The sequence below is a fragment of the Schistocerca americana genome, chromosome 4, assembly GCF_021461395.2.
Source record: "Schistocerca americana isolate TAMUIC-IGC-003095 chromosome 4, iqSchAmer2.1, whole genome shotgun sequence".
Classification (NCBI taxonomy): Eukaryota; Metazoa; Arthropoda; class Insecta; order Orthoptera; family Acrididae; genus Schistocerca; species Schistocerca americana.
The window spans coordinates 456,099,664-456,120,614 of NC_060122.1; the positions used below are offsets into that span (position 1 = coordinate 456,099,664).

Consider the following 20,951-nt stretch of genomic DNA (forward strand, 5'->3'; position numbering starts at 1 on the left):
CGGGGTAGGGGGGGGGGGGGGTGGAGAGGATATTTCACCTTTCAGGCTGCAATGACAGGTAATTAGGTGGTAGAAACCCTGGTGGAGAATGTGATTCATGCGGCTGGGCTGTGTGGAAGAGACTTTGGTGTGGACTGGGTGGTAGCTGTAGAAGTGGATATTGTGTTGGTGGCTGTTAGGTTTGATATGGTACTAATGTGGATGTGGAGGTCAACATCGAGGAAGATAGCTTGTTGGATTGAGGAGGACCAGGTACCAGGTGAAGCAAGTGAGGGAGGAGGTGTTAAGCTTCTGGAGGAATATGGATTGGTTGTTTGCACCCTCAGTCCAGATTATGAAGATTTCATCAGTGAATCTGAACCAAGTGGATTTGGGATACTGAGAGATAAGGAAGGATTTTGGTAAATGGCTCGTGAGTAGGTTGCCATATTACGGTACCATGCAGGGGCCCATTGCTGTATCACAGATTTATTTGTAGGTGATGGCTTCAAAGGAGAAGTGGATGAGGATATAGTCGGTCACGGTGACCAGGAAGGAAGTTGTAAGTTTGGAGTTGGTTTGAGTATTGGAAATGGTAGTGTTCAGCAGTGACAAAGCAATGGGCATGTTGTTGCTAGTGTAGAGGAAGGTGGCATCAACAGTGACGAGCAGGGCACTGAGTGGTAAAGGAATAGGAACTGTGGAGAATTTCTAAGTGAAATGGTTGATGTCTTTTATATGAGGAGGTATATTGTGGGTTACGGGCTGGAGGTGTTGGTCTGCAAGGGCAGAAATTTCCTCTGTGCGGGTACAATAACCAGCCATATAAAGGAGTTTCCTAGGTGGTTAGCTGCATGTATTTTAGGAATCGAGTAGTAGGTAGGAGTGGATGGAGTGGTGGAGTGAGGGGAGACACGTACCCAGGGAAGAGATTCTGGGATAGATCTAAGGCCTTGAGGAGGGACCCTAGATCCTACTGGATTTCTGGAATGAGGTCACTGTGATAGGGCCTTGAAGATGGACATATCTGACAGCTGGCCTCCACCAGCATCCCAGTGGTTTGCAACCACAGTGATGGAGCCTTTGTCGATAGGTAGAATTATGACGTTGGGATCAATTTTCAGGTGATGGGTTGCATTGCTTTTTGCCTATGTGAGGGCGGTTTCCATGTTGAAGGATTTGAGGAATAACAGTGAGACGAGATCTTAGGTTAGTAAATTCTGGAATGTTAACAGGAGGTGTGGGTGAATCATGGTTAGATGGAAGAGTAAATTGAGTCCTGCAGGATTCAGTATAGGTTTTGGAGTGAGTCTAATTGGTTGAGTTTGTGGCAAAAAGTATTTCCACTGTAGGGCTAGGGAGAAGGGGATAAGATTTTTAACATGACCAGCATGACTGAATTTGAGAGTTGGGAAAAAGAGAAGGTCTTTGTAAAGGACAAATACTTCTGTGGTACTGAGGCTTTTTGAGGATAGGTTCTTGATTGTGTTGCAGGTCTGTTTAGGCTCTGGGTTCTGTAGGGTAGTGGCAGTAAGATTTGGGGTGTGTGTTAAATGTAATATGTCTCACAGCTGTGAAGGGATGTGATGGAGGTTTGATGGAGGCTCGTGTAGTGTGGTGTACAGCAGTAGTCCAAGGCGGAAGTTTGAGGAGAATAGATTGAACAATTTTTGAGGTGGTGTTGTGCTTTCTGCTCTAGTTCCTGAAGGGAAAGGGTTTCAGTCTGGGAGATGTGATGCAGGAATTTAGGATTACAGAGCAGTAGGATTTTACTGATACAACAAAAGTGGTGCAAGGAGGTGTGGATCTGATATATGTAGTTTTGCAGGACTGTGTTGGTGAAGGCCATGGACTGATGGAATTTGCACAGAGAGCAGTAATTGTGGAAATAGGGATTGCAGCTGGAGATGGGTAATTTGATGGTCAAGTCAGTTGAGGGATTCCACGATCTAGGCGGCAATGGAGGTAGCCAACAATGGAAGAACATATGGGTTTGGTTTCTGGCTAGGAATAGGGCAAATTTTCTAGTGAGGATCCTTAGTGAACGACAAAAAAGCCTATAAATACATAAAATTATATGAAGTATGTGAGACTATCACAAAAAACACAGCCAGGTGAAATGGATGAAATATAGCGAAAAAAGATAGAACCAGATTAAGTAGGGCCTGTAGTGAGTAATAACGAAATAAAATCTATGTGAATTAGTGCCGATAGATGACGGCAGCCAGTGTGTGTTGGGCTTCTGTGAAAGTGTATGTTTTTTCTATGTGTGATGAAGAAATTTGTCGTATAGTGGAATAAATCTTGCATTCTTTTACATTATGCCTGCCCGCAACTCATCGTCTCCTGTATGTGGTAAGTAGCAATCTGTCCTTTCCAATTGTTAATGATTGATGTGTAGCTTTTAAAAATATGTAACAGCATAGAGACTTGAGTAGCACTCAAGCAGTTGTTCCTTTTGCAGTTTATGTTCACACTAAGGCAGACAAAACAACAGAGATACCCAAACATGTTCACCTCTGGACCTTCAGTGGCACTGATGATGTGAGTGGTTAATAGTAATGAAATAAATATTGGGGGGGGGGGGGGGGGGGGGGCGATCCACTAGGGTAATTGCGAGAAAGTTAGGTGCCAAATTGCAAATCCAAGGGTTCTGGGTTCAATTCCTAGATAGTCTTAAGATTTTTGTTTTGCTTCTTATGCTTTCTTTCCCCTCTGGCAATAATTTGTTAATTTGAATAATTCCATGCCACACCTTTGTTTGGAACTCCCATGTTACACTGTATGTGCCTCCTATAGTCTAGATAAATCTGTTCAACACCCTGCAACATGACAATTCCAAGTAAAACATTGTGGTATTCAAATGAATCTTTGAGAGCAGACCAGTTTAATTTTTTAAGGGCAAGGGAATGAGAAGAGGACTATTGGAGTTTTAGTCTGAGGTGTTTGCCAGAACAGAGGAGTTGCTGAAGGAACAATCCACACTTCTATAATTCAGAGCAACTGGCACTGGGCAAAAGGAAAAGGGGGAGGGGTTAGGAAGAGGGCCCAAATTATTAAGGTCATTGGTGTTGGGATGTGCAGCATCTTCAGCAAATATGTGTTTGAGATTGCAGTACAATTGATAGATGACGTGGCTGCTTGCACATTTGGCCCTACCTTATGTTGGACAGGAAATGCCTGTGATTGGGCTGTGCTAGCAGATGGTCTGTGGGTCTACAGGACAGGCCTTGCACCTTGGTTGTCCACAAGGACATGACCCATGTGATGTTGGATGAGGTGCAGGACAGTAATAGGGATTGACTAGAATATTGCATTTGTTGGTGGATGATAGAATTTTACTTTGGATGATGAAGATTGGTTGGATCTCTCTCATCTCAGGGCATGGTAGATAGTCAAAGCTATGGCTAAAGATGAAGTTATGTTCTAAAAGCTTTGGTGATATTATTTGATAAGAGGAGGTGAAAGCTAGGATGGTTCCATCAACCATGCCCTGTTTTTATAGTGGCATGCGAGTGTGTGTGGTTTTGAACTAAGTATGTTAGCCTTGTTCTTGGCAAAATTTAAAATATTCCTTGTGACTGTCACTATTTCTGTTCCTTAACTGTAGTGGAGTATTCCCCTTGTACAGGATGTAAATCAACAACTGGAGGAGGTCAGAGTGGCCTGGAGGCTCTGTTTGTGACAAACAGCCAGTCATTTGTTTCCTATATATGTGTACTAACTGCTTGTGAGTGTGCAGTATTACCAAAGTTGCCTTCTCTACATTATCTGTGTGTTCTTTAAAGTATTGTTCTGTACTTGACAATTCAGACTTTTATTACTAGATGAATCAGGCTGATCCAGTTTTTCATTGAAGATACCATTAGTTACTGTCCATGCATAAAGCAGTTACTTATGATATTCCAGTATTTCATATCGTTATTGCAACATATAGCTTTACAAAATTTTAATCCATCGTCATTTGGGTGTGCATCTGGAGCAGTATTATTTCTTCTTCTTATATTTCAACTGATAAATTTATAGCCATCTGTAAGCTAGTCAGTGACAGAACTATAATTATTTGACACAATACTGCATAATAAATACATGTGTCAGAAAAGACTTCTAGTAACAAGGGTGTCAGCCATAGATAAAACTTCGTGTGGCTAAGAATAAAACATAGTAGATCCCAACTCAGGAAATTGGCAGTGCTTATGAATTATATGGTTAATTTCTAAAATGGATGGCATGTGTTGGTATGTGAGGCAGCAAAGACTTATGACAGTAATTCCTCTGAGAGTGCAGACATGAAATGAGTGGTTTCCATGATTTTTCAATCTAGGAACTCTCATCTCATTTGAGCAGGTTGCTTACTAATTATGAATTGTGGTTTATTTGTCTCATAATGGACATAATCTAAATCATTTGATTCAAGTACAAGAGACACGTCAACTTGTGATAAAATTTCACCATAAACAAAGAACAGTTGATGTTAACAAACAGCATCATAATCATAATACAATTTTGTTATGTACACATACAATAAAATCTAATAATTAATTAACCCTTGATTAAATTATCATTTCATCCTCTATGAATTCTTCTATTGAATAGTAGTTTTTCTCCCACAGAATCTGCTGTAGCCTCATTTTTAAAATCTCTGGCTTCATATTAAATATGTTTTTGCCCATTAACATGTTATATATTGTCATCCCCATATACTGTGGAGTCCGTGCATGTAATTTCACTGTTGTGTGGGTAACATAAAATTATTTTTATTTCTTGTGTCATATTTATGATTAAAATTATTCTCCTCAAACAGTTTTTGTCTGCTGTGCAGGAAGATTATGATGTCATAAATGTATATGGAGGGAACAGTTAGGATTTGTAGTTTCCAAAATTATGGGGCAAAAAGACTGTTTGCTGTGCAGCATACATGTATTGGACAAATTTCTTTTGCAGTTTCGGTATTCGAGATACCGTACTTGTATTACCAAATCTCTCATGACCACTGAATCTCAATAGGATGAGGCTGTGATCAGCATCATGACTTCCCATAATCCTTGGAATGGCCAGTGGTAATAAAAATGTTACAGGCGCTGCAGATTTATTGGCTTGTAGAAGGCAGGTGTGTCGCTGGTGTTCAGTCCACTGTTTTTGTACAGTATGAACTGTTTGTCCTATGTAGCTTCTGTGATACTGATAAGGTATTTCCTAACTATCAACCTTTCATGAAGGCAGGGAAAATTTCAACAAACATATGACAAAATTTTGCATAGAATCTTATTAATGCTGTCTTACAAACCACCAACATATTTACCAGGAAGGTGTCAACCAATTATTTCTGTGTTCATGTCTTGAGGTATCCAATTTAGCAGATTTAGGCTTATTTCTTTGTGCTGACGCTCCTGTCCTTTTAATTTCCCTATCTGATAACGTATTCTTATAGATAAAGTCTCTTTGAAATAAATGTCTTATCTATATAAGAGATGAGTTGAAAAATACTTGGCTTAACATGTACTAGGAAAAATTAAATTTGTCACTGACCCGAAGGTTTATTTGAACACCACAGATCTTTATTAGGTATGGTCCTGTTGGAAGCATTGTACCCTTGACTCAACCATGATGCAGTTCGGCATTTTGCACATTTTAACAAACATTGTCAGAGGTGAAACAATTAAGTTTCATTTAAAGTCGTATGACTGACCAGGGTTGAACCTCATACCTATATACCCATAGTTGAGTATCTCACCACTGGGCTACCACATTAATGACAACATAAAAACAAGACAGCTTTTGCAGACTTTGCTCTGGAGTGAAGATCAGACACCATTCCGCTTGTTTTCCTAACAGCATACTGCAATTCTTGCACTAGAGGGTCACAAATTTTTGGCATGAAATAAAATTTTAACTGCATTGCGTTAGAGCCAGGAATGAGGTCAGTCACCAAACAGCACATACCACTTCCAGTGACACTTCTTTTTCTTTCCTTCTCAAGTGCCATAATTTCAGTACTTCCTTTATATTGGTAAAAAGGCAGAAAGCCATGATTCTCTTCTGGACAGACTGGTATCCCAGAACTGTAAAAGATGGCCACATTGTGTGAATACCCACTTCTTATTTTTTGTCTTTCCAAGAGCATCACAACATTAACCTAAGGTTTGTCTACTGCAACAGCTGTATTTTCATAGTGAAATGTGACACTTTAAAATTTTTTGAGCATTCATTTGCAATAAGAAATGCAATGTTCTGCGTGCTGTTCTGCTTTAGCACTGTGGAATTATTTTCTGTAGGGGTTAATGAATTTATGTTGCCTTGAAAATATTTTCACTCAGGTCAAACCTAAACTTCTGAACAATGACCCATGTAAATATGGGCAGATTTCCTAATAGTAGAGCTGTATCCTCAAAGCAACAACCTTCCCTTCGCTGCTGAGATGAAATGTGCTGCAAAACTGAGTTCTCATGTTTCTTCCGTTAAGAAACTGAGCAACTATTGTGGTGAATTGGTAGTAGCAGCTTTAACTCTTGAATCCAGTGCATGTAAGATGGATCTGAATGTCTGCAGAAGTAATTTATTAGTCTACGTGATACATTATAGGATGATGAGTGAAATAAACCTGACTGTGTCTTTAAAGATTCCAATGACCTCTGGCTAGCATCATGGCAAATATCTCAGGGAGATCAGTTTTGGTTGAGGTTGAGTTTGAATTTTGAGAACCTGAGGCTTCTGAGCTTCAGGATGGGTCTGTGCTATGAATTCTTAGAATTGTGAACTATGGTTGTTATTCAGTGAACACTGATGGTTGTGATAGCAGAGCATTGTACAAAATAGAAAATTTTGTGGTTGAGAGAAAAGTGGAAACTTCTATAAAATAAAATCTCAGTTTCATGGTCCACAGTATGCTCAAGGAGCTGAGTGGCATTTGAGATGAAATTCTCAGTAGCGTACAATGTTTGGAGCACTTGATTACATCCCATTTGTCATAGGTTTATCTAAGGTGGGTGGAGTTAAAAGAACTTCATAAAGGTAATTGCTTACAGTCATCAGATATTTTAAGTACAACATTTTGAGCCTTACTCCATACAAGTGCAACTTTATTTCTCAACCAGTTTCCCTTATTTCAAGCATCTTTAGTGGAGGGACTAGAAGTAAAATGAAATGAAAAATATATGTAGTACACACAGTCAAATAAAAAAAATAAATATTGTGTATATGAAGATAATCATCTACAGTACTTACAGAACTACACAGTGAAAAATTAAAATGACATTAACATCAACTAGAGCATAATCATATGCTGTATATAAATAACTGTCAGAATGAAGTGCGGTGAAGTGCATACAAACAATAAAACTCATTTCAGCATTATTCATACAGGTTATGTCATGAATGCAAGATAGCAAACTGCCATACATTGTCAGTATAACACCAAAGGTGGGAGGCATAATGAAAGAATATCCAAAGCAAAGGAGCATGTATCATCACAGACCAGCAGCTCTGTTATAAGGTCAAAGGTTGACAGCAGTTACAGGTACAACAAAAGTGGCATCCAAACAGTCCTTAGCTTAATATTGGTGATATCTAATAACAAATCCTTATTATCAAAATATAAAGCAGTAATTTGTAATTAAAAAGAAAATAAGCATTATAAGTAGTAACAACTTCCTACGTCATTTTTTATGAATAGCATTGTGACGTAATGGAGCGAGACTCTGGTCCTGTTCAAGAGAACATTACAATCATATTTTTGCTTTAGTAATACAACTGTTGCATTTACATTATGCACTGTTAGTAATGTAAAAGTGCTCCTCTAACAGTAATCAGAAGTGAACATAGGTGAAGTCCCAAGAAATATACAGCAATCAGGCAAAACCTATTTACATAATCCTAACAAGTGATGTTATCTATAACTACTGCCAACCTTTTGCCTGATATGAGGGTTACTGGTTTGCGATGAGCTCCCATTATACCATTCATTGGCCTGGCAATATATACCTGTTTCTTATCATCTATTCATGACACAACCTGTATGAATTGTGCTGAAGTCTGTTTTATTGTTTGTATCCACTTCATTGTGACATTTATTTATACAGAACATATGATCATGCTCTATTTGATGATAATGTCATTTTGATTTCTCATTGTACAGCTCTATAAGTACTGTAGATGGTTCTCTATTCATACATACAATATTTTTATTTTTATTTGCCTGTGTATACTAGATATATTAATCATTTTATTTTACTTCTTGCCTCCAGTGATGATGCTTGTAATAAGTGAAACTAGTTGAGAAACAAAGTTGCAGATATACAGCTGAAGACTCGAGATACCTCACTTCAAATGTGTGTAGTTACTTTGGATGGACTGTTACTTTCCTAGCTATTCATTTGAACTCACTAAAACCCAGTGATAAGTTAAATTTCAGTGCGCACATTGGCTTGTGTTTCTTTAGTGAGTATTAACACTAAGACCATAAGTGTCTTATTTCCTAATCTAATTCCCTCAGCATCACCCGACTTAATTCGACTACATTCCATTATCCTAGTTTTGCTTTTGTTGATGTTCATCTTATACCCTCCTTTCAAGACACTGTCCATTCCATTCAACTGCTCTTCCAAGTCCTTTGCTGTCTCTGACAGAATTACAATGTCATCGGCGAACCTCAAAGTTTTTATTTCTTCTCCATGGATTTTAATTCCTACTCCGAACTTTTCTTTTGTTTCCTTTATTGCTTGCTCAATATACAGATTGAATAACATCGGGGATAGGCTACAACCCTGTCGCACTCCCTTCCCAACCACTGCTTCCCTTTCATACCCCTCGACTCTTATAACTGCCATCTGCTTTCTGTACAAATTGCAAATAGCCTTTCGCTCCCTGTATTTTACCCCTGCCACCTTCAGAATATGAAAGAGAGTATTCCAATCAACATTGTCAAAAGCTTTCTCTAAGTCTACAAATGCTAGAAACGTAGGTTTGCCTTTCCTTAATCTTTCTTCTAAGATAAGTCGTAGGGTCAGTATTGCCTCACGTGTTCCAACATTTCTACGGAATCCAAACTGATCTTCCCCGAGGTCGGCTTCTATCAGTTTTTCCATTCGTCTGTAAAGAATTCGCGTTAGTATTTTGCAGCTGTGACTTATTAAACTGATAGTTCGGTAATTTTCACATCTGTCAACACCTGCTTTCTTTGGGATTGGAATTATTATATTCTTCTTGAAGTCTGAGGGTATTTCACCTGTCTCATACATCTTGCTCACCAGATGGTAGAGTTTTGTCAGGACTGGCTCTCCCAAGGCCATCAGTAGTTCTAATGGAATGTTGTCTACTCCGGGGGCCATGTTTCGACTCAGGTCTTTCAGTGCTCCGTCAAACTCTTCATGCAGTATCGTATCTCCCATTTCATCTTCATCTACATCCTCTTCCATTTCCATAATATTGTCCTCAAGTACATCACCCTTGTATAGACCCTCTACATATTCCTTCCACCTTTCTGCTTTCCCTTCTTTGCTTAGAACTGGGTTCCCATCAAAGCTCTTGATATTCATGCAAGTGGTTCTCCTTTCTCCAAAGGTCTCTTTAATTTTCCTATATGCAGTATCTATCTTACCCTTAGTGAGATAAGCCTCTACATCCTTACATTTGTCCTCTAGCCATCCCTGCTTAGCCATTTTGCACTTCCTGTCGATCTCATTTTTGAGATGTTTGTATTCCTTTTTGCCTGCTTCATTTACTGCATTTTTATATTTTCTCCTTTCATCAATTAAATTCAGTATTTCTTCTGTTACCCAAGGATTTCTACTAGCCCTCGTCTTTTTACCTATTTGATCCTCTGCTGCCTTCACTATTTCATTCCTCAAAGTTACCCATTCTTCTTCTACTGTATTTCTTTCCCCCATTCCTGTCAGTTGTTCCCTTATGCTCTCCCTGAAACTCTGTACAACCTCTGGTTCTTTCAGTTTATCCAAGTCCCATCTCCTTAAATTCCCACCTTTTTGCAGTTTCTTCAGTTTTAATCTACAGTTCATAACCAATAGATTGTGGTCAGAGTCCACATCTGCCCCTGGAAATGTCTTACAATTTAAAACCTGGTTCCTAAATCTCTGTCTTACCATTATATAATCTATCTGATACCTTTTAGTATCTCCAGGCCTCTCCCATGTATACAACCTTCTTTCATGATTCTTAAACCAAGTGTTAGCTATGATTAAGTTATGCTCTGCGCAAAATTCTACCAGACGGCTTCCTCTTTCATTTCTTAGCCCCAATCCATATTCACCTACTATGTTTCCTTCTCTCCCTTTTCCTACGCTTGAATTCCAGTCACCCATGACTATTAAATTTTCGTCCCCCTCCCCTATTTGAATAATTTCTTTTATTTACTCATACATTTCATCAATTTCTTCGTCATCTGCAGAGCTAGTTGGCATATAAACTTGTACTACTGTAGTAGGCATGGGCTTCGTGTCTATCTTGGCCTCAATAATGCGTTCACTATGCTGTTTGTAGTAGCTTACCCGCACTCCTATTTTTTATTCATTATTAAACCTACTCCTGCATTACCCCTATTTGATTTTGTATATATAACCCTGTATTCACCTAACCAAAAGTCTTGTTCCTCCTGCCACCGAACTTCACTAATTCCCACTATATCTAACTTTAACCTATCCATTTCCCTTTTTAAATTTTCTAACCTACCTGCCCGATTAAGGGATCTGACATTCCACGCTCCGATCCGTAGAACACCAGTTTTCTTTCTCCTGATAACAATGTCCTCCTGAGTAGTCCCTGCCCGGAGATCTGAATGGGGGACTATTTTACCTCCAGAATATTTTACCCAAGGGGACGCCATCATCATTTAATCATACAGTAAAGCTGCATGCCCTCGGGAAAAATTACGGCTGTAGTTTCCCCTTGCTTTCAGCCGTTCGCAGTACCAGAACAGCAAGGCTATTTTGGTTAGTGTTACAAGGCCAGATCAGTCAATTATGCAGACTGTTGCCCCTGCAACTACTGAAAAGGCTGCTGCCCCTCTTCAGGAACCACATGTTTGTCTGGCCTCTCAACAGATACCCCTCCGTTGTGGTTGCACCTACGGTACGGCTATCTGTATCGTTGAGGCACGCAAGCCTCCCCACCAACGCCAAGGTCCGTGGTTCATGGGGGGGAAGACATTTGTATGGTGCAAAAAGTGGCAATCGACCTTAAATAATGAAAAATGTGGGGTAATCGAGATGAGTACTAAAAGGAATTCATTAAATTTTGGTTATACTAAATCAAGGTATCAGTTCAACAAAATACCTAGGGATGACAGTTACAAACAATTTATGTTTGATCAATGACAGATAATGTTGAAGAGTCTATACCACAGAATCAATCTTGAGGCTGCCTGCTTGATAAGTGGAATAAGAAGTGTCCCTTAGCAACTGAGCAACCCATGGCACTGCAAAGGTTCAAATACCAGGCAACTGCAGAGGCCCTCACACTGTTGTGTACGTTTTTATTATAGGAAAACAAAATGGCTGGAGATGAAGGACAATAAGAAACATTAAGTAAAACTGTAATCAAGATTATTTAAGAAGATCTCTGAGAGATTGTAGCACTGTTTTCAGCTGTCAACTGTGAAGCACTAATGGCAACATACGAGCATGCTCTATGCTGAGCACAGATGTCAGTTGAAGCCTGTCTGCCATCTTGGTGTCTCTTGGAAATCTATTTCTATGTTAAAGCTCTGTGTTAAATCTACACTCTTAATGTTAATGCGTTAAATTGACAGTCAGATCTGAGTATGTACTTTGAAACAATGTTTTGTTATGGATGGATACTTGTCATCAGACAATTGAAAATGTAATTATTTTATGCCAATTCTCTCTCATCAAACATGGTGCACATTTCAGCAAAACAGCTAAATGTTTTTTTTTACTGTATTAAGTGAGTTTGAAGAGTAGCACTGCATTCTGAACACTTCACCAAGACTGAGCAATATGGTGGAGGCAGGCCACCATACTTTCAACATCCTCCTATAGCACACCATCTCAAATACTTCAATTATCTTCTTTTCCAATTTTTCCTCACACAGTGATTCACTGCCGTACAATGCTGTACTCTAAACATATATCCTCAGAAATTTCTTTCTCAGTTTAAGACCGATGTTTGATACTAGCAGACATTTCATGGGGCAGGATTACCCTCTTCTTTCTTTTTTGTGCTAGTCTGCTTTTCATGTCCTCACATCACCTGACGTGATATTTTGTTTTCAAGGTATTAGACTTCCTTGTTTTGGTGTTAAGTTTATCGCTAATCTAATTTTTGCTAATCCTCATTACTTCTGCTACTCCTCATTACTTTTGATTTTCAATGCATATTCTGTACTCGTAGACTCTTCATTCTGTTCAACACATCCTGTAATTCTTCTTCGTTTCCGTCAAGGATAGCAGTATCATTATTCATTCATATTGTTGATCTTCTTTGATCTCGGATTTTAATCCCACTGTGAAGCTCTCTCTTATTTCCACCATTGCTTCTTCACTATATAGATTGAACAACAGAGGCTAAAGACTCCATCCATGTTTACATCCTTTGTAATGCAGGCGCTTTGTTTTTGTTCTTCCATTCCTATTTTTCCCTCTTGGATCTTGTACTTTCTGTATATTATCCACCATTCCCAGTGGCTTACTCCTATCATTTTCAGAATTTCAAACATCTTGCACCATTTTACATTATTGAATACTTTCTCGTCGTTGACAAATCGTATGAGTGTCTCTTCTATTATATACAATGTCCCCTATTAGTTCTGTTTGGTATCAGCACCACACACTTGAGCACTGTTCTAGGATGCATTGTATGATGCTTTGCAAACCATCTCCTTTTGAAAATCATTGTATTTTGTCTAGTATCCTACCAATGAACCAAAATCTGCATTATGCTTTATCAGAGATTGACCATAAATGACCATCCCCTTTCATATCCCAGCAAAGCATTACATTCAGGTTTTTGTACAAATTGATCAATTTGAGTTGGGAATCATTGACATTGTACTCATAGGATACATTTTTTTTTCATTTTCTGAAGAATGTACATTTCTCAACACTTAAAGTAAGTTGCCAATCTTTTGCCACCCTGAAATCTTGACAAGATCTGACAACATTTTGTGTTCCACTTTCAAACATGCAGATGCTGAAGAGAACAGTCAGTAAAATGGTAAGTACAAATGCAGAACAAAAGGTAATACACTTATCTTTCTCACATTGCACAGTTGTACGTGAATTATTCATATGCAGTTACTGAATTGCATCACAGTGCCACTAAAGCAGAGCTACTAAATACTGTTTTCCAAAATTCCTTCACCAAAGAAGGTCCAAATACAAGAAGCAGTTAAAAGCTCTGTGCTGCATGATATCACAAGTTTGAAGGAACATGAACTCTGAAATGTTTACTTCAGTTGTAAACAGATGTCCTTTGACACCACATAACACACCGTATCACAGAGACAGATAAGAGCATGATGAATTCACAAGTTTGAAGGAACATCAACTCTGAAATGTTTACTTCAGTTGTAAACAGATGTCCTTTGACACCACATAACACACCGTATCACAGAGACAGATAAGAGCATGATGGTGCGATGTTACATGACTGTCCACTGGAAGTGGAATTAGGTCTTCTCTCATGATGGTGGGCAAAACAAAACTGCCACTCTGGTCTCATGTGACTGCTTATCAAGCTTCAGTGTGCCAGTGGTACCCTGCAATTCTGTGAGGATGTGCAGCATCTTTGTGATGGTCAACAGCTGGAGCACAAATATCAATGATTGATGACACTGCAGTATATTTGTGCAGTATTTCTTTTTTGTTTGTTATTTTTTTCCATACAGTACTTTATTAAGGTAGTTGGAAAATGTGCAAAAAAAGTAAGGTTGCTATCAGTGTTGTCTGCTTGATCATTGATGTACAACAAGAGCTCCAACACTCTTCTTTGGAGCACCCCTGAATTTACTTCTACGTCCATCGATCACTCTCCGTAAAAGGTCACCTGTCTTCTCTCATGTGAGGCAGTCGAGTTGGCTTTCACTTGATCATTGCTTTCAATCTCTGCTGACTGGCATGGAGATCATTCTGTTCAACACTTCTGAGGTGAAATTATGTTCCAAAATTGTACAAAAGATGGATGACAAGATATTAGACATTAGTTTTGTAAATAACTTGTGTCATCCTTCTTTTTGACAGTTGAGATCTGTACTTACTTCCAACAACTGGACACAGTATTTTGTTCAAGGAATCTATGGTGTACTGTGATTAAAAGAGGAGCTAAGTCAGGCTTTAAATTCTGTATAGAATTTGATACAGTTTCCATCGAGACCCACAGCCTTGCTCGAGTTCAGTTATTTTAACTGTGCCTCAACACCACTGACACTAATATTTACATTACTCATTTTTGCTGTGATATACAAATTAAACTTCGGCAATCCAGAATTTCTCCCTTTTCTTTGCTATTCTCAATTTCAGTTCCTGTGTCATCCATGAGTTTCTTGACACTAACTTTGGTGCTGCTAACAACCTTTACATATGACAAGAATTTCTTTGCGTTCTATGAGAGATTGTGCTTTGGTAATCACTGAAATTGTCCTTTTGATAGTGTTTCATTTAGCATTTCTATTGGTAGATGTTTTACACGTATTCTACAGTAGTTGCTGGTTCTATAGAAGCTTCTTACAGAAAGTGTATACTATGAAAGGATCACTCCAGTAAACCAAATGAAGTTGGTCAACTATTGTTTTTAATTTCTGCACCAGTTTCTCTGTATTCTCCTTCCCAGGGCTTAGTGTACCAAGTTTTCTATTGACATTCTGCCCAACAAAAACATGAAGCACTCAGGAGGGGAGGAGGAAATGAAATGAAACTTCTGTATGTACTATTTTGTGAGATTCGCTGCTTTTTAAAAGTGCCTCAAATTCTGGCACATTGTTGGGAATGTTTTAGCAATTGATCACTAGTCTCATCTGTGAGGAGAATTTCTGTGGGGCTCTACTAATAATTCAGATTCTTTTATAGCTATCATTATCTGGAGTGGATGAAGAGTTGTCAAAAACTTGCATAACAGTCTCTGATGCATAGTTCACCCTGACTCATTTAGGATAACATTATAGTTCTCAATCATATGCAGCAAGTTTAGGAAATTGCACCCTAGCATGTCACAGAACTTCTGAAGTCTCTGCTCATTCCAGTAAAAGTCAATTTTCTGTATTTTAAATTTTTTTATGTTCAACAAATCTATGTCTAGTCTTCGTTATAAGAAAGATCCCCACCCCTCTATACTGAAACATGAGGCTTGCTTCCTTTCACTCTGTTATCTCATGTGTATTATAATTTGGGGAAACTCTTTGCAATCACCATGAATACTCCTTGTTCAGAAACAAATAGTTAGGCTGGTCTATGGTGTCAGTTCAACAAATTTTATGTAGGCCATTGTTCAGGTGCCATGGAATTCTAATGCTGCCATCCTTACATGGTAGGGCCTTAATAATACGACATGCTTGGAGTTCTGTCAATACTGGAGTAGTAAATGTGCCAGATTATCAATGTCATTTTTAAAAACCTTACTTAAAATAAGGGATATAAGGAAAACTTGTAGTTTCGACATATGAAAACAAGGGAGTTTTATTTAGAACATTTAACACTCTAGGAGAGAATACAGTATAAATAAATTGAAATGATGTATTACTTTTCTATAAAAACAAAATTGAATCAGAAGTCAAATACTGTATGCTCTGTAGGGCTCAAAGTTTTAGAAAAGTTCAGTATAAGTAAACACTGTTTTGTATGCCATTTACGAAATGAAATAAGCACCACTGATTTGAAAAGATCAAGAACAAGCAAAATAATAAAAATTGTTAGCAAGAATTTGGTGTTGTCTTAAATAACCAACGGCAATGTCCATGGTTCATGGGGGGAGGGTGATGAAAATATAAATACTATTAAAATCTACAGGTTTTCCTATACTCCGAAGGAAATTGAGAGTCACTTAATAAAGACCACCCATACCACATCGTGATGATGTCATTAACTGGTGTATATGGCCTTTCTGTGGTCAGAACGGCAGCATTTTTTCAACTATTTACTTAGCATTTCCCAGTTGGCTTCTGCAATTTTCACTTGCTACTAATTTAATATATTTGTTTAGTATCAGTGTTTATATTACTTTAGGACTCTATTGGGAGATGATCTGATTCCACTGAATCTATTTTAACATGCCAGGTAGAAAGTTTGGTAAAACAGGGTGCAAAGCATTTTATCTATTGCAGAACTTCAGTGGAAAGGTGAAGGCACCATGGTGGTAAATTCGTCTTTGACTATCACTAGGTTATTGTCTTTGATAACATTAATCAAAGTCCTGCCATTCCTATCTGTCATGCTTCCTCTCCATGCTACATAATGGGAATTCAGGTCTTCACCTCTTCTAAAGGGAGACCAAAGTTGGCTAGGTGTCTCAAGTCAGCTTCCACGATTCTGTAGTGGGGAGCTTTATACACAGAGACAGCTATAAAAGTTTTGAGAATAAATTTTATTTGCATGGCAACTAATTTGATGCCATTGTTTTTTGCATTGAATTAGGAATTTTACATGTGGCAGTGTATTTTTTAAAAATATACGAAGACTGTCTTTCACATCAAGACGATTCTCCTTGGAATGAATGTTCTGCTGGTAGTTGAACCAAGTTTCACATAACAGAACATCATCAGGCTGACTTGTGAATATTTCTGTTCGCAAGCTTTCTCTGTTGGAGTTAGCTGTTCTTGTATTGCACTGTAATAGTTTTATAGGCTTCATAATTTAGGCTGACAGAGAATTAAAGATTTCTGTTGTGAGTTGCCTGATTGTTATCATTCATAACACTGTTTGGTTGTGTATTCTGAATGACAGAGTCTATAACATTCATTATCTTATCGATCAGTTCAGCTTGAACTAAAAGCTGTAACTGATTTGATACTCAAGCAATTGCTTATCTATGGGTACCTGGCAAATAGGAATTTGGCTTATAGGTGTGGCTACATATTGCATGAGTTATAGTTTGTTTCAATACTGGGGTCACTCATGTATGTTATGGTGTTTGCTTACTTCAGGCAGCCACCAGTAATGTTGGTGAGCAGTGTTTGTCTGCAGAGGCACATCCACTTATTGAATGCTATCCCCATTTGCTTACTGTTGACACTATATGCTTATGACAGGCAGCGGTGGGAAGAGTTATGTGTTTTGTTAATCTGGTGCACTGGTGTTTGTTTGAGCAGTAACAATTGTGCAGGCAAGAAATGATGATGTTCCCCAGTGATGGAACACATAGGTGACATATGAGTATTGTTCAATGCATATGTGAAGTCTTCATTGTTAAACATAGCTAGCTGCTGAGCTTTTTGCCCTGTCTATGATATTCCAGACAGTATCAGTTTTCCCTCACAGTGAGCACAAATAGTAATAGCGGAGGTGCAAGATTCAACAGACTGAGGCCCACTACATTTGCTGCATCTTACCTGGAATTGAAACTGTTTACTGATGTACCTGTAAAAGTGACATTTAAAGCACTGTCTGGCAATTGACACATAGCGGTCTACAGTTCCATGAATAGGCACTTCCATGAATAGGCACAGTACCCGAAAGAGTCTGATAGTCAAAGGTTAACAAGCAGGTCTGCAGTTTGACAATGTCCTTTACCATCTCATACATATGGCTTAATAAACCTCCGAACACCTATAAGAGGGAATATAGATTGCGCGATTCCAAAATCTGTTCTGTATTAGTTGCCTCTTCTGAAGTTCTTAATTCAACCATCATTTTGGTTTTCCTGGCAGAAGATATATAACATACATGGTTCTTGAGTTCTGGCAAGGAAAGATACAAAATTTTCCATAGAGTCATAGTGTGCAGGCAGCCTAGGTATTTATCCAAACTTTCTGTAGAGTCTAAATATGAGCCATTATCTTTATGTTTTAATCCAGTCAAAGAAGGAAAATTAGAGGAAAAATTGTATAGCTGCAAATATTTGCACAGTACCAAGGAGTAGTATCATGAAGAACATACTAAAAATCCTGAACAATGGGGTGCAAGTGTGGAGTTGGGGATGGATTTCCGGGTCACATGTTCTCCAGGACCCATAGCGTCTGTGTTCAGGGGATGGAAAAGACACAGATTATTAAAAATATTGTTCTGATGAAATAAAATTAACATTTATTTTTAAATGAAATGGGTTGAAAACAAATGTTAAATGTGTGTACCACATCTAAGTGCAGTAGAGCCGTATTAAGGAATAAATTGTGTTCCATGGGTGTAATGGGATGGAAGGGGAAATGTCTGGAGTGGAAGTGAAAGGGAAAGTAGCTCACTGGATTGTGTTCATGCACTTCTCTCCTTCATAGGTCTGCAAACTGAAGATCATGCAAGTGATTCCCCTCTGTATACCCCACTACATCACAAGAAACAACTACAGGGTGTTTCCCAAAGTTATACCAACCCTTCACTGTGGGCCTTATGAGTCACTGGTGATGTAGTGTGCAGATATGCCTGGGGAGTGTTTATTTTGCACAAAATTCATTAACACTACAGGGAGTGCAGCCATGAATTACTAATAACACTAACACAGGTAATCTGTATGGACAGAATCTACATAAATCTCTGTATGCTGTTCTACACTGCTAGAGGTGAAATTGATTCTTAGTCATCCTGTACAGCAGCTGTAGTGTTCTTCTGGGAAAGGTAAATTCCCCCACCACATGTGCTGCTTGTTTTTCAGTTTAGAGACGGACTATGTATGTAGACAAAATAATTTCACTGAACTCACGTTTATATGGTGAAATTACTTTCAGTTTATTAAGAGAGTACTTTTTGCAGTTGTTAAATGGGCTATTCTGTGAAAAGCTCAACAGCTGGCACTATCAACTGTCTACAACACTGAAGAGCCTTTCCCAGATGTAACATGCTGTCAATATGTATTTGACAATGCTGATTTCATTGTCTCCACTACCACTGTGTGGTACACTTTTCACAGAAGGAGGATATCACATGCATCATTCCAGCCTCAGCTCTTCCAAAATCTGAAGAGGCACAGAGGGTTAAATTGTCTCACTCTGCAACAGGAGTAGGTCACCTAGGTGTTATAAAATTTCAGATATTTCAGTATAAGTCAAACAGTGTATTACAGGAGATTGCTGTTCTAGGTGAACAGGATCAGCCTCATTCCATCAGACATATTCACACCTATCTTGGAAGACGTACTGTAAATGTATGGTAAGTGGCTCCACTCAAGTGCAGGTCACTCCATAAGAGCCAATAATTCGTTAGTGTAAAAGCTTAATGCAGTCAGAAAAGTGCAGTAGCTTTTTGCTCATTCATTATTTACCACCAAGTGACTAAAACACGGTTACACAGCTTTACAGTAAACTTTCACTGATAGACTGCAGCAAGGTGCCACATTTACCAATCCAGTCCCTTTCTCACTGACCCTACATATGTCATGGCAGCATCATAATAACAAATTAAGCACACAGGAACATATTTTCAAAAGAGCTTTCTTAACAACTGCACATAAGTACTCACTTAACGAACTGAAAATAACTCCACTATATAAACACGAGCTCTGTGAAGTCGTTTTATGTACTCATGTTAGAGAATTGGACAGGAAATCCTGTGAAGGTGTAGTCTGTGTCTAAATAAAAAAGCCAGCAGCACTCATTGTGGGAGAAAGTGCTTTTCTCGGAAGAATGCTACAGCTGCCATACAGGATGACTAAGAATCAATTAATATTGAGCAGTGTAGAACAGAATGCAGAGATGTACATATATTATATTCTGTACAGAGCATTACCTGTGTTATAAGAACATAGGGTTCCATGGCTGGTGTCATAGTGATTAAAATTCTTCTGGGTATTATGCCGCATCATTGCTAAAAACTAAAATAATAAACAAAAACCGACATTTCGGCCGAATTGCAATGGCCTTCCTCAGGGCATTGTTGTTAGTTTCTAGCAATGATGCGGCATAATACCCAGAAGAATTTCAATCACTATACCTGTGTTATCTTTATTAGTAACTTACACCTGCATTTCATGTAGTGTTACTGTATTTTGTGCAAAATAAATGCTCCTCAGGCATGTCTGTACACTGCATTGTCAGTGATTCACAAGCAGCACTGTGGAGTATAATTATAACTTTGTGAAATGTGCTGTAGCTGTTTCTTGTGACATAGTGGGGCAGACAGTGTAGAATCACCTATTCAACCTTCAGTCTGCAGACTTGTGAAGGAGGGAAATGCATGAACACAATCTGGAAACATATCTCTTCCCTTGTACTTCTACCACACCCACTCCCCCCTACCCTGTACCCCCCCTGGTAAACACATTTAATGTTCCTTATAACCCATTTTACTTAAAGATAAACATTAATTCTGTGCTGTTAGAACAACGTGTTTAATAAAATATGATTTTTCCATCCCCTGAATGCAGAAACTATTGGTCTTAGAGAAAATGTGGCTAGGACCTTTTTCTGTAGGAAATTTAATGTAGCCTAATTTTGTACTGGGAAGGATTTTTGATAGTGTCCACAATTTTGTGTTATTCAAGAAAAACATAAAAAAGTGACCTTTAAACCCACCCTCTCCTGCCACTAGGCAGGATTTTTAGTATTTTGTTTAGTACTCTTCCTCCTGGCACTGTGTGAGAATTTGGCTGTTTTTGATCTTTATTGATTGTGCTGTTTCTAGAAGTTACGAGACCGCTGAGTAGCTGTAGATTCGACAGGAAGAATAATTCTAACATTTTGTTGGCAGATATTGGAAGCAGAAGCTTCATTTACAAGGTGATCAGATACGTTTGAAACATCAGTAACAGACAATACTTGGTTAGCTACTCAATGAAGGTTTTCGGATCCCTTGATTCCAACTAACGTCACTTTGCTGCTTGTTTCTTGTGCTGGGGAAGCTAGATAGCTCCTGTACTAACATCTG

General features: G+C 38.5%; 1 protein-coding gene across 5 annotated transcripts in view; it reads left to right on the forward strand.

Moving 5' to 3' along the window:
• The window catches only part of LOC124613994 (TGF-beta receptor type-1), a 177,616-nt gene that overhangs the window by 39,103 nt on the left and 117,562 nt on the right, over positions 1-20,951 (forward strand). The window contains exon 3 of one of the 5 annotated variants that reach the window (XM_047142792.1): positions 2,444-2,523. The exons of the other annotated variants lie outside the window; for them this stretch is intronic. Within the exon in view, the coding sequence (XP_046998748.1) occupies positions 2,447-2,523 (77 nt within the window). The 5' untranslated portion in view covers positions 2,444-2,446. The remainder of the gene's footprint in view (positions 1-2,443; positions 2,524-20,951) is intronic. 5 annotated transcript variants of the gene reach the window in all.